The sequence below is a fragment of the Ictalurus furcatus genome, chromosome 6 (assembly GCF_023375685.1).
Source record: "Ictalurus furcatus strain D&B chromosome 6, Billie_1.0, whole genome shotgun sequence".
In the NCBI taxonomy this organism is placed as follows: domain Eukaryota; kingdom Metazoa; phylum Chordata; class Actinopteri; order Siluriformes; family Ictaluridae; genus Ictalurus; species Ictalurus furcatus.
Window position 1 is genome coordinate 27,596,588 of NC_071260.1, and position 14,808 is coordinate 27,611,395.

The 14,808-nt window shown below is 39.2% G+C and overlaps 1 protein-coding gene across 7 annotated transcripts in view; it reads right to left on the reverse strand.

Moving 5' to 3' along the window:
* The window catches only part of col18a1a (collagen type XVIII alpha 1 chain a), an 88,114-nt gene that overhangs the window by 37,995 nt on the left and 35,311 nt on the right, over nucleotides 1–14,808 (reverse strand). For 2 of the 7 annotated variants that reach the window (XM_053627431.1, XM_053627430.1), the window contains exon 1: nucleotides 5,599–6,332. The exons of 2 other annotated variants lie outside the window; for them this stretch is intronic. In XM_053627431.1, the coding sequence (XP_053483406.1) occupies nucleotides 5,599–6,187 (589 nt within the window). In that variant the 5' untranslated portion in view covers nucleotides 6,188–6,332. Of the gene's footprint in view, nucleotides 1–5,598; nucleotides 6,334–14,808 lie in introns of those variants that run through there. 3 more of the 7 variants (XM_053627434.1, XM_053627433.1, XM_053627432.1) reach the window with 2 other exon arrangements.

Here is a 14,808-nt window from a genome sequence, read left to right on the forward strand (position 1 = left end):
AGGCTTTACACTTCTCAGCTTACACTCAATCTTACTCTGTTTGCACTGATGAAACAAAAAGGCATGTCATTTGGATTACAATCACTTTGTTGATGGGGGGAAAAAGACAGAATGAATATTCTCATTCAAATTAAGGTTGTGGAGCTGTAGCTGACAGAACATGAATATAGGCTACATTATATAGGCTAAGTGCATTCTAAGCTCCGGACTTCTTTAATAGCGATCGCCAAAAGTATAGAGTTTGATGGTTTTAGAAAGGTTTTTTTTTTTTCCATGGATAGGAGTCATTGATCCATTGATAGGAGGCAGTGAGTCATGCAGTCACCTATTCACATGGTGCCAAAATCTGTGCATGGTTTGGGTTAGTTTTCTGAACCAAACGTCATGTGTAGGCACAATAAACACCCAGATCACTACATCCTGATAAACCATTTAGTCAATTTAAAAACACTAAATATCAGCCTGACAAAGAAGAGATCTTGAACAGAAGACGACCACACAGTTTTCTAACAAACAAAGTTGATTTTCAGGGAAAATTGAATGTCAGAGAAAACAAAGGCAACTCACTGGGTTCGAGCCATGCTAAAATGTTGCCATTAGAATCTGATCAGTCTTTCACTATGTATAAAATTATATTTCATTTACTTTTATAACGCTGGTTGTAAGGAAACAATGAAAAGATCTGATATATGACTGATTGTCTTATTGTTTGACACTTAGGAAAAGAATTCTCCATCAACCAACTGCAAAGTCTCAGAAGGCGGCCACATAAGAACATAATTTCCTAAAATGCATCTTTGAATATATAAATATCTTGGCGTTCAAACATGTTCTTGTTTTGAGTTTGCAGTAAATCTGCATGCCTCTGGCACCTATGAACTGGAGAAAGTAGCTGGTACTGCTTTCGGAATTTACCCATAGCTTAAGGCCAAGATCAGAGACATGCTGTGTTTGATCGCACGCATGTTCCTAAACAAGACCTCAGCAATGCTTCAAAACATCAGGCTTGAGATCGAGATTTATTGACTTCATGGGGTGCATGTGCTTGTTTGCCACTGATGAGACTCTAAATCTCTAATGTTAATTCCCACTGATGTCATAAGATCTTAAATAATTTTTGGAATATATTAAGTGTTACAGTCTGGCTCTGGTCAATTTTGAAAGAAACTACACTCAATTACAGGTCCATTTCCTCTGGCAGAACATCTGGATAGTGAGTCAGCACTGCGACCTGTGGTCACCAAACACTGTCAAGTATCAGCAAACACATTCTGCCCACCAATGAAGAGTACAGAAAAACACCAACAAAATATAAAAGGAGAAAATGTTCCCAGACTTCAGCTAGAAAAATATAAACCTCATCCTCCTCGAGTCCCTGAACTGATTTACAATAAAGAGAAATACAATCCAAGTACTGTATGAGATAAGCAGCTGAACATTCTTGACCAACAGCTGCTGGCAGCTCTGGCAGCATTTTTCCAATTACCAGCTCAGAACTATGGAAGCCACCACTTCCCAAACATCAGCTGTGCTATACAATCGATTATGTACACATCATCTCGGTAGTCACAGTCGAAAAGTTTCCCCTTTTCCCGTGACTCATTGCACCTAATCTGGACCGTTCAGTATTCCTCCATCTCATAAGCAGTAGTTCTCAGCCAGCAAATTAGGTTCGGTTTTGGTGCCAAAAAGATGCTGGTCTGAAAATGAGGAATCATTGACTTTAGAAGAAAAGGGAATTAACTATTAACACGAACAAAACTTCACTTAAGAAGCTAGACATTGTATAATAAATAGCTAAAAACAATTAAACCATGCTTCTTGCACCTAATCACTACATATAGTAATATCTTTAAGATGTGAATAGATGATGAATGGTAAAGTATGTTCTCAAAACCAGAAGCAAATCTTAAGGTCCCCCATAGTTGGTAGTAATGGTGTAATTCAATTACACTATCTGTATCTGTTTAATGCTCCAAATGTCTATATCCATATCTGTATTCCAATTTAAACCAGAAGTGGGCATGGGCTAAAGCAGTATTTTCTTTTTCTTAGTTTTGTTTGCATTAAAAAAAGTACCCTACCACTATGCCCCCGAAACACTGGAAATCTTGCTCACATGGCTATTATACATGCTCATGACATTTTCTACCACATTTAATTGGTTCTATTTCCCAAAATATAAACAAACTAGAAGCCTAATTTAAAACAACTCTGACCATGCAGTTACTATTTAAATGCATTGAGGTTAATGTAACATGGTTTGCTTTGTCCCACATGGTTCCTATATGACTGCTCACACACATGATAGTACAAACGCCCCACTCATGTGACTTCACACGACCAGGCACACAGCTTTAGTCTCAACCAGGTCCCCTGTGAACCTTTGAACATCTGCTCAGTCTGAATAATGTATTCATATATGATTACATCTTTAGGTGGACGTGTTTTTATGCCATGTACTCCTACATCTGATGGCATGATGGTTAAGCTCACAAATTGAATAAAGTGTGAACCTGTTCTTATAAAGGTTCAATAGACCAGCACCAGCACTGATGCTGGATCCTTGTGAGTGGAAAAGGAGGTAAGAGTGAAATAGGGGCACAGTATATTCCAGTCAGACACCCTACTGTAATAAAGAGGTCAAAAGTGGGGCCTGGTCCAATTGGAAAAATTCAATCAGCAATATTCCCACTGTTATTCATTCATCGATGTTCCCAACACAAGATCACCTCAGTGAGACAGAACTCCACAATGTATGCATTGTAATTTGTTCATGCAGCACCAAAAAAGGCCTGTGTAAAACCTCCACCTCCTCTGAATTCCTACTCCTTAAAAAGGAAACAGTGAGATACATCACCTACAGAGCCACCTCTAGTGGCTGACAGGGTGAAGCCTTAAACTGGTGATAAACTGGCATAAAGTAACACTTCCCACACACCATGACGCAGTCAGTACAGATAGCGGGATGTGTCTGATATATTGACCATTGAGGGCCATAAAGTGTGAACAAGTAGACTCTTTATTGGGATTGTGTGTGAGCGTGGGACAGAGTGTGAGAGACGAGAAAGACTGAAATAGTCGAGAATGCTGGGAAAAATGGGGCAAAAGGTGAAGGTTGGACATGGGTGTGGATGTGAGAGGGATGTGGCTGAGTAAAAAATAACAAGGTAATGGATAGGAACAGTAATAAATCTTGACTTATAGCAGGCCAGGCAGGTTCAACCATATTAGCATATTAGTCCCATTTAAACTCCAAGAAAGTTCTCCTTAGGAGAATAAAAATTGCAAAAATGAACAGTGCAACCATTTATTTATTTATTTTTTTACCATTGTTAACACAGTTCAAACTTTTATTTTTCCTAATAAATAATGTACAAAATTGACTTAATTCCATACTAGAACAATCTTGAAAATAAATAAATGAACAGAATTTATTTCCAGGTGCCTTGCCATCTAAATCCCAACCACACTTTTCTGCAGACCACCAAGAACTTTTCCAGAACCTTAACAAGTGTTCAACATGCTGTCTGCATTAAAAACCTCCCTTATACTGCTGTCTGAATCTTGCCATTGTCCCCTCAGCACTGGGACTGTTGCTGCTTTCACTTCTCCTGATTCTGAAAGAGTGATACTAGATGCTCAATCTCTGTAGGAACACTTCAGTTAGTGTTTTTCACATCACTCTGTGGAACATCCACATGTGATGCATTGTTCAAGAAACACAGATTTACAGCAACAGTGCTGTGAAATTTGTATTCTCTGAATGCATTTCCCCCATCTCTGCTATGAATTACTTGGCCCAAGACATCCATTAAAGGATATTATTGGTGCATGCACTCTTCAGGTCAACTGCATTCTTTAAAAATAAGGACTTGATGCAAAGAATGCATTTGCACACATAATTGAAAGAATATGAACAATGAATACTGTTCCATGAAAGACATTTAGACATTTAATGTCACCAGAAGCCAGCATCAGAAAAATCACCCAACAGAAAACTCTACAGTCTTACTAAACCATAAACCCTAAATCAGCATGCTTCCTGCACCTCTGGCAAAAGACAGGCAGATCATAATCACAAGACCCATGACTACAGGAGAAATTGAAAAAAATTTTGGCTGTGAAAAATTCAGCATGACCGTAATAATTGCAGACCAGTTACATCTAGCTCCTAAGAGCTTTAGAGAATAAGCTAGAGATACTAAGGGAGGATTATGTGAACATTTATGGAAATTTGTCAATATTTATTATATATTAAGGTCTTGAACTAAATTGCATTCGCTTTAAAAACTTACACTAGATTAACTCTTGTCTGGAAAGTACATAATCTCCATGCATAATGCTATGGAAAACAATGTTCCGGTACAATGACTGACGATACTGTTTCACATGCCCTTTAGTCACACTCTTTTTTTCAGGAATGCATTCGTACATGTATCCCATGCCCCTGCTGGGCTATTTAAATACCCAATTACCACAAGAGACACATTTTACAGGGCATAAAATTTCCCACCCCTTGACTGTAAACCTGTAAACTGTCAAATTTGCACATGCATGTTTTTTTTAATTTTTTTTTATTAAAGTTAATTAAAGATTATCCAATTAAATGTAATGACCCTGGAAGTATCCACAATTATATTAAAGGAACATTAGCCTAGTTTTGATGACACATTATGAAAGAAATTGCCCTACAGAGATGGTCACATGTAAAGACAAAGACGTTAACAAGGACATGCAAAGGTTTAGTAGGGCTGTGCCATGCATAATGGAACACCAGGAGGTGAATGTGCAAAATGAAATAAAACACAGAGGACCCTGTTGCCTTTCCTCTCCCCATCCACACCCACACCACCATGCATGAATATCTGTCTCAAGACCACACAGCAGTCAAGCATGCAAACCAACTCAGACAAATAAACAAAAACGCCTTGAAACAGGTGAATGACACAACCCACAAACAGGTGGCCGCTGGTTCAGAATGCATCTCTTCAATGGGCTGAAAAGCGAGATGGCATTCTAACCTGCCTTTACCTTTCTGGTTACTAACGAACAAGCACTGATTGCCATCATCACTCCCCTCAGGGAGTGAGCTGCATTCCACTGGGAGGCGTCTGTCCTGCAGGAGTGTCCAGCAGCTGTCGATCAGGAGCTCGCAGAAGCTGCGGCATGGCATCTTTGGGGACAGGCCTGGCACCCCACAGCGTGGCATTGCCAGCAAACAGAAAAACCACTCCACTGCATGGTGGCAGCCTGACTGCATGAGAAAAGCCCACTCACCCAGAAGTGCCTGCACATCCTCCACACTGCTCTGGTTAAAAAAGTTGGGTACTGTGAAACTACTGGTTTCCAGACCACGGCAAAATGGCAAATCAGAATCAACCAACAGACAGGGTGGGGATTCAGTGGCAGGTGTCTCCCTAGCAAAGTAAGAACGATCGCTTCCTACAGTTAGTAAATCATTTGAGACAGAGTATTCATGAGAATACTGTGTCGTGTTATTAAGATCAGCATGCCAATTAGAGCTATTGCTAGCTGATGTGTTTCTATAACTGCTGACACTTTCAGAAGAAATGTTTATGCTTATGTTTAACTGACTCGTAATGGGGTCATCAGGTGAAGCGGAAACATTTCCACGGTCTTCATCCATTTGAGAGAGATCCACTTTCGTCAGATTCTTCTCCAGCTCAGTATCCGCCGCAAGAACATGGTTATTATCCATACCAATAGATAAATTGGCTTGAACATTGTTGACTTCCTGATTTTCCCACAGAGGGGACCCATTGGCAGGTTTAAGTGTAGGCCCAGATTCAGGGTCAACGCCAGGCACAGAAACAGCCCATGATCCAGATCCAGAGTCAGCATTTAACACAGAACCATGTTCTACCTCAGGCTTTGACTGCTCATTCAAGGCTGAACCAACTCTAGATCCCCCTCCACTCCCCATCTCCTCACCCTTTGCAAGGACATCCACACCGGAAGCATCTGTGCCTTCTGTCCTCAAGGGTTTACTTGTAGGTACAGTTGTTGGAAGAGTTGTGCCTAAAGTAGTCACATAGGCTGGTGTTGGAGTGCTCTTGCTGTTGTGCTTTGAGTCATCATACCAAAACCATCCATGTGAGTGCCCGATGCACAGGCCCACCAGCACACCAAGCCACAGTCCAAGCGAAGACATCTTGTTCAACATCTGATCTTCAGCAGCTCACACAGGGTCTTGCAGCAGGCATGCCCACGGTCAGTAATCCACACTTACTCACCCTGGAGTCACTACCCTCAGCCCCTCAAAGCAGGCAGAAAAAGTACAGAGGAGGAGTAAACTATTCAGTGTGTGGGGAGGCTGGTTCCTTATTAGGCTGAGCTTGGGACTTTTCCTCCCAGAGCTCCTCCTCCCTCTTTTGTCTCTATAGTGATACAGTGTCTTCTGATAGATAATTTTGCCAAAAAAGGCCTGTGAGGCGTCCTTTTGTGAGTGCTGGTGATTAGAGTGACTGGGACAAATGCCTCCTTGGTGGATTTTTTTTCCTTTTCACTTTTACAGTCTTTACAGAGGCACAGACATTCCACAATCGACCCCCCTGCAGTTTAAATGGACTGTGAAAAATGAGTCTTAAAACATTTCTGACTCTTAAGACTAAGGTTAAATTATTGTAGAAGACCGTATTTGTGGTTTCTAAAACAGGTTGGCACTACCTGTTTTAATCTGAGAGCACTGAATATCCATCAGCTGCCCCTTTATCATACCCCTTGAAATAGGTTAACCCTATAGTGGAAATTCTACTAATAAGACAGATCCTTTTGGATAGCCAAGAATTTTTTTTTATAAATCAAAGTACTAACTAGGCATGTTAATCATATTTATCAGAGTACAGATGAGAATTCCTGTCTTATTTTCTTACCTCTAACAGTACAGGATACAGTTTCATCTATATCTCTTTCTCTCGCTCTCTGGTCAATGTAAATTGTGCTCTTTGGCTCTACCTTGCAATTACTTTTCCACCCCCAACACTCCATTCCATGCAAGTAGTAGTTAAACAGTGATCCAGGACTCACTCTCCTGTTCAGACTGGTACAGACAAGTCCATAAGATCTGGTGACAGGACACATATTAATGGGAGTTGTGAGCTACAGAATTATTACAAGACAAACAACTAGTTGTTCCATATGCCTGTAGAGGAAAGCTTAGCACAGAATGACAGTGAGTGGGGAAGAGAAATTCTTCCAAAAGCAAGCACTTCCAGCATGCAATAGAGTTTAATTCAGTATAATAATATCTTAAAAGTGTTGTTAAAACAATGTTTACATTTTTTGCTTGCCTCCAAGACTATAAAAGTTAACCACTGCAGACAACTAAATGAAATAAATGAGAGCTCTTGCCCCTCTATTAAATATTACCTGATAAAGTAAGGCATAATGTGGGAGTACAAGTAATTTTGGCAAATATGTAATCCTTCATAAGCATACAAGTACACAAGGTGGCCAAGTGCATTTAGCTAACCTAAGTAGGTCATAATCTGGTTTAGAAGCAGTCATACTGAGCATAACTGGACTCCTAGCATATTTGACATACACTGCCTGAATAAAACGATGGAAAAGGCTGGAATTCTGTAGTTGCACTGTGTAAAAACTAAGCTAGAAAGAAGAAACAATGAGCAATATGACTGTGTAGGAAAACCTTGGCACAAGATACTTGACCAGCTTTGGCTCTCAAGGAGCAACTGCAATTCTTTACCCCTCCTCTTCACAAGCATTTAGCCAGGAAACATGGTCAAAATGAGTGGGGTGCCCATGGGGAATAATGTACGAATGGCATGAACAAATGCTAAACCCTCATGCCAGAACCAGTGGAAAACACTAGCAGGCCTCAAGCAAGATGACAAATGGCTATTGAGGAAAGTGTCAATGGTTACAGTTGCAGAAAATTGTAAATTACACCATGTACTAATATAGAGATGTACCAGTGTGGAAAATCAATAGTTCTGTGCTTATATCAGCCAATCAAAAACATGAAATGAGTTCAGTTAAGTAAAGTTGAATTAATCTTAAAAACACATCTAATTCTTAAGACTAATGAAAAAAATAATCTTAGGAGACCATATTTATGGTTTCTAAAACATGTTATTCGTGACATTATTAGATCAACACGAATGGGATTTGGATACATTTTTAATGGAGTCCATCCTACAAAAATGTTTTGAAAGTTATTTATCAAATAAAATTATTTGATAATAAAAGTCTTAGAAAAGTATTACTTGCACATTTTCCCTTCCTCTCCAAGAAGAGGATTTTATGAACCAGAACAGTCAGCACCATTCATAAGCTCAACTCACAATGGGCTTGTTCTTTGAGTGAAGATGCAACAAATCACTTCATGGCTCGGGTATGTCCATGGAGGGGAATCCCCATGCTCTATATGTTGACTCCCTCACAGGACCTGTTCTCAGTGACCTTTCCCAGCATGCATTCCACCTCTTTCCCACAGCTTACTCTTGCTGGAGTCCCATCACTGGGACACGCCATTCTCTGGTGTGTTTACTGGTCAAGCTGAACCATGGCAGGGGCTAAGTACTCCTGCAGCTTCCTGTGCGCCAGACTAGTTCCTGTGCATGTGCGTATTCTGCAATGAACCCCCCAACCTCTTTTCCTTCCTTTCTTTCGGCATGTCTTTGTTTTCAGAACTTTAAGTGCCAAAAAGGTTGAGCCAGAAAGCTCGCTGGCAGACTTTCATACAACAAAAGACTCTGGCATGACTGTGGGTCTGGAAATCTTTTGGTGTTAGAGCTGGTAAAGATGAATAAATAAATAATAAAATAAAAATAAAAGAATAGTTCAAAAGATGTTAAGTCGTAAGTCTGTATTACAGAGTCTGTATTAAGAGTCTGCATTGTCTGTATTTTTGAAAGATGGACTGTCAGAAGGATGGGTGGGCAAGACCTTCATCAGGGGTCGATATGTTATTCCCTCATGCTCCTCTTCTGTACAGGAAATTTCCATCATGTCCTTCAATGATAAGAGACAACAATGCTTGTATTTGCTTTTAGTGTTTGAATTAAGTTATCAGTCAAGCTCCTGTCTCCTGTTATAAGTCAATTCTAGTCAAAACTGTAGATATTTCTGAAAATTAACCATCAACTGAGCCCCTGTGTAAGTCTTTGCAATGTTGTAGCACATTTTACTGAACATACTGTTCTTAGGCATTATTTGTGTAACCGACTGGGTACAATGGATACAAAGCTGGATGCAATGTGCAAAAAAATGTGTTTTGAAATGTGTAAAGACCAAACATAAAATGAAATGTGAACGTCTGATGTACCGCTTAAAGCTTTTTAATCTTGTATGCCTCATCCTCATTTTACATTCTTACTCTTACATGCCACTGATTTTGAACATTTGCAACTGCATAACGATTTTTTTTTAGCGAATGGAAACAGGGGGCAGCATGGCGGTGCAACCGATATAGTCGCTGCCTCACAGCTTCAAGATCCTGAGCTCGGGTTATTGTCTGTGTGGAGTCTGACATGTTCTTACTGTGTTTGAATTAGCTTCCACCCACTGTCCAAAAAACATGCCAGTAGGTGGATTGACTATTCTAAATTGCCTCTAGGTGTGAAGGATTGTGTGTGCTGGGATTTGAACAGTAGACCAAAGCCTTAACCATGGACGGGCTTGACTACTTTGAAGAAAACCACTAATATACATCCAACAGTAGAGGCATGAAAATCATGTGACATAAGTTTGGATTAAGTCCCAATATATCCCTCGGCAAACTAAAGATCTGCAGCAATTATACTAAGACGCAGTGTACTCTTTAATTTCTATAATGATGCTGTGCTTTTGCATACACCAGCGTCCTGTAAGGGGGCTCCAACTCAGGTTATAACTGATAATTACATGAGCGGTATGAAGGATAGCTCAGACAAATGCAGACAAAGCAACAAACATCCTAAGAAAATTAGAGAGCTATTATTTTTTTACAGAGCAAGAACAGCGTTTGAAACTGTTTGTGCTGGAAGGTTAGAATAAAGAATTCTCTGATTTGCTCTAGGACGCTTATGTGTTTACAATCCATCCAAGTAATTATCAAATTAAGAAAATAAATAATGGAGCTCATGTCCTTATTCAACCTCATCTCGGAATAAAAACACTTTCTCTTGCTTTTCATGAAGCTAAACTGACTCCAAATATCTTGTGCTATAGTCAGGAAACAATAGTAAGATAACACTACCTCTAAGAGTGCAACATGAGTACAAGTGAGTGAATGACTAAAATAAATTAAAGGAGATGCACTTTTTTTTTTTTCACTGCAGACCATTTTGTATTCACTCAGTGAATCAGAGTGAATCAAATCAGATGGATTTGCAGCATGCTTGTAATAAACTCGTCCATACATAGATAATAACATCTGTGAATTTCTGAAGCTTTGTAGAAGGGGGAGTGTCCATGTCAAATGTAGGCAAGCACACAGCGTCTATTATCCATTAAACAAAACCAGATGGGACAGTATAATTGCTTATATTTAATGCCTTGTCTGACAGAATCAGACAGGACAAACATACACAATTCACATTGGTCTGCACCATGTTATCACTGTAAAAGTAAAATTAAAGTTTCAAATATTCATGAAATTTAGAATTTGTCACTGAACTACAGTATATACACCATAAAATGATAGACATTTTGTATAAAGTGCAGTGTGCTGCTTTTTTCAGCTCTCATCGCAAATCATTTTCTTAACTGAGATGCGTATGCATTCATTTGAATATACACAAATTTCTATGTAAAATTGATGTTTTTGAATTTAATACCAGCTTAGAAGTCCACACTACATATCTCTTGTTTAAATAAAAACACTGTTTCAAAAATTTTACTGCTTAATAAGTCACAGAATTCCCGTCACAGATCATGTTTCCATATGTTATAGCAAAGGAACCTGTCAGCTGAAGGTCTTTATGTTATTCCTCCAGTGTGCCTGACCCAGCCTGTCTGAGCTTGTGAAAGCACTCAGCAAAAACAACATCCCTAGGCCTGGTAATTAGCTGCAATCAGAGAAATGTCTGTGCATAGAGTGAAACTCCACGGACGATAGTCATCACTCATTCTTCACTTCGCTTCGCTAAACAATGAGGATACTGCAGTCCTGGTGACCTGGAAGTGACTGGGTAGTTGTTCATGTGTGTAATTCATTATTTCTAGCACTAAGGCTATCAGCCATAAGAAATAAAGAGCTTCCCGAGGAATGCAACAGAGGAAATATACCATCACGACTTCCTAAACTCTATACATGTGACCAGGTTAAGAAAAAAAAAAAGGTATTGTTCTTAGAAAAGGTTTCTTATAATAGTGATGAGATGGACTATTTAAAAAAAAAAAAAAAAAACAACCAAAAAAAGGTTAGGCTAGTTCTGAACTGTTGATGTACCAAACAGTGTTTCCCACCTTTCCTCTTATTTTAGTCACAGACACCTAAAGACCACCACAACTTTAGTCTTTAACCAAAAGGCCATATTTCATCCAACTGCACCAGTAACTCCAGCACTAAAGTGGAGATTATGCTTCACCAGAACTACCTAAGAGAAACACCCAAAACAAACTTCTGAAAGCCTGGAACTTTCCTGGTTCAGGAAGTTCTTAGCAACTTTACAGGCTGTCCATAAACAAGCAGGCTGGGATAGTAATAGGTGAAAGAACTGTCAGCAAATGTTGACCAAGACAAGATATGTATATATATATATAAAGTGTCCCCTCATTTAAATAACAATCACATCTCAGCAATGTTGGGAAAAATTAAGATAGCTTAGCTTGGTTAGTAATGTAGTTTCTCCAGTGAAATGCAGCTATCATGAATGCAAGTGTTAGTAAGTAACACAGAGAAATACTGTTATATGAATGGCTGAATCAATGCAAGATAATTTAATGCAATACTATTTATAGAGTAATAGATATTGTCACAAAGCAGTTTCACAGAAATCAAAATTAACAAGCCAGAGGCGACATTGGCAAGAAAAAAAAAAAACTCAGAGATTTCAGGCGGAAGAAACCAATTGGTTTGAATGAGACTTGACAACATTGTCGTCTGTCCGTGAAATTAATTGGGAACTGGGATAAGCACAGTTTCAAAATGTTTTTGAAACGATGTAAACCTTTGGTGTTCTCACGTGTGGCCATCAACAGCGGCAGGAGATGAGTCATGAGTCTTCAGTGAGTATAAATGATACCTTACATCTATTTATTTAGCACATGCTAAGTGGAGAGGTTAAGCTAAAAGGAGCTTTTAATGTTCTTTTGGCACTATCACCTCACATTTAAACAAGTCCAGGGGAAGACGTGAGAGAGACAGCACAGGCTGCTTTATAGAGATAAACTTTGCCGCTGTTAGGTTTTGTTAAGGTTGCAAACACAGAGGTTCCCATGGAATTAAAATAGCTGCCAAGTTGTGTAGCTGAGTATTCAAGCTGACCAAAATACACATCTCTATCAGTCATACTATATATACCAATGATTATGTCAAGTTGTTAATTGGTGAGTAACGGCAATGTTGTTCTCCACGGGAAATGACAAGGAAAGAAAAATGTTGCAGTTTCCTGTCCTAAAAATAAACAAATAATCCTCTGATAATTAGCTTAAATCTCTAACCACTGATCCACCACTGGCTCAAATGCCCCAACACTGTGAAAATAAAAAAAACTGAGTAGAGAGAGCGTTTCCTTAAGTAACTATACGCACATGATGGAAATGGATGGTTGAATTGCCAAGCTATTAACATTCAAGGGTAGTTCCCAGGGTCTTCTTCCAGACTCTGGATATTATTACATACAGAAAGGCTCTCAGGCTGCTCCATAAACCACTGGTCAAAACAAATAAGGTTTAAGCAACTCACACATGTTTACGTGAGTGATCCTTTTTCTGAAAATTTCCTCCACTCTTTTAGTTCAAACGTCTCAATGTGCGTACAGTAACAGTACAGCAGGAGGTGTAAGAAGGTGGAGTCATGTCTTGTGGGGAGACACAAAGACTCCCCACTTAAACATTCAATAGAAATGCTGACAATAGTATGGCATGCAGGGCATGTCTCCCTGAGGACAGCTGCCTTTTGTTTGGGGATTTTGTATGGCCCCCTGCAGGGACGAGCAGCTAGATGGGGACATTGAGATGCTAAGCACTACTAGCAGGGACAGCCTGGTCCAAGAGTCGCATTGGGATGACGCTAATGTGTTTATTTTTTTCTGAGAATCTCCCCAGGGGGTTGTAAACTATATCTGAAACACATGTGAATGTTTTCTGTTAAACTTTTGTTTTCTGATTATGTACTGATAACTGATGATGACCTACCTTCACTGGAGATCACTGGAGTCTGGGCCACAGTGCTTTCACTGAAATCTAAACTGTAAGCACATGCAAATCTGTATTTGTTCGAGGAAATGTGACCCCAGGAAGTGACAGAAAGGAGGATACATGATAAGCAGAAGTCTTTTTTTTTATCCTGCATATCATTAAGTAGAAGTAGCACACTATGCCATGAACCATAATTACTGCCAATCCGTAAAACCAGAAAATCCAAAATGATATTTATAATTATACAATAGTTAGCTCCAGTTCACTAATCTGATTGGACGAGCGACATTCCATGAGTGCTTATACTTAATATAACCGCACTGGGATGTTTCACTGTGTGTATCACTACGCTCGTCCACGTTCGCCACATAAAATTCTAGTTCTTGCAAAAATGATCTGAAATTATTACTATAGCAAAGTTAGTGACATCATCAGCGTATATATTTTTGGAAAGATAAATTTTTCATGAATATAGCGTTTGATTTAAAATATGAAATCTTGTCAGATGATGATGAAAAGGAAGAAGTGAAGCCAATTTCATGAGATGCACCTTTAACGGGAATGTACAACTCTATGCAGGCCACACAACAGCAAGTTGGCCAGCTAGCTAGCTGATGGGCCATCAGTAAGCATGGCCTTCTTCGAGATCTATTTCCCTTAACAGAGCAAAAATAAACAAAACATTTGGCCATCTTGTGTCTGACATGTCAGTTACTCAGTATTAATTTGAACTTGTTTATGGAATTGTTTATAACTCACAATTATGCAGTTATACTGAATATCAGCATGGCTGTGATTAGCTAGAGGATTCCGAATCTGTGCCTATATTCAGTATAGAACCACGCTCTTGTTCTTGTGATATTGTTTAATTATAACACCCATATATACATTCTGATAGTCTCTGAAAATGTCCACCTTCCCCTATCTATTCAGTGAGGCAATTTGCAGGTGTTGAGGAAAGAGAAGCAGGAGCGCAGGATGATCTCTTGTCTAGCTGATCTGCATGCTGTACATCTTTTCCAGTAAATACACCCAGTGTAAATAAATTGAGGTTCTCTGTCCTTTATACAGCAAGCTCCTATATCCAGACATGTTTAGCTCCTATATACAAGCATGCAGAATCCTACAGTTAGTTACACAACAGTGCTGCGGTTTGAAAATCTGTCATTTTGTAACTGTCCAGCCCGTACTGGAGTTAAGCTGTTTTGCTATTGGATTTCTTTTCATAGTAGGTGAGGTGACTGCTTCCCTTACAATGTTCAATGTAATGCAGAAACACAAACAAAAAAGTATAAATCAACCCTTCATTGTCATAGGTGTATGAGCTGAAATGACTGGTGAATCTCTAAAAGAAATTGAATCCTAAATTAGGTAAGCACACTCATCCTTTAGAGCTTTCTCTGCAATCAGCAAGGAATTACTTTTAGTATTAAGAGTTTTTTTCAAACAGTCTTGCATCCCTAAATGAGACCTAGTGTG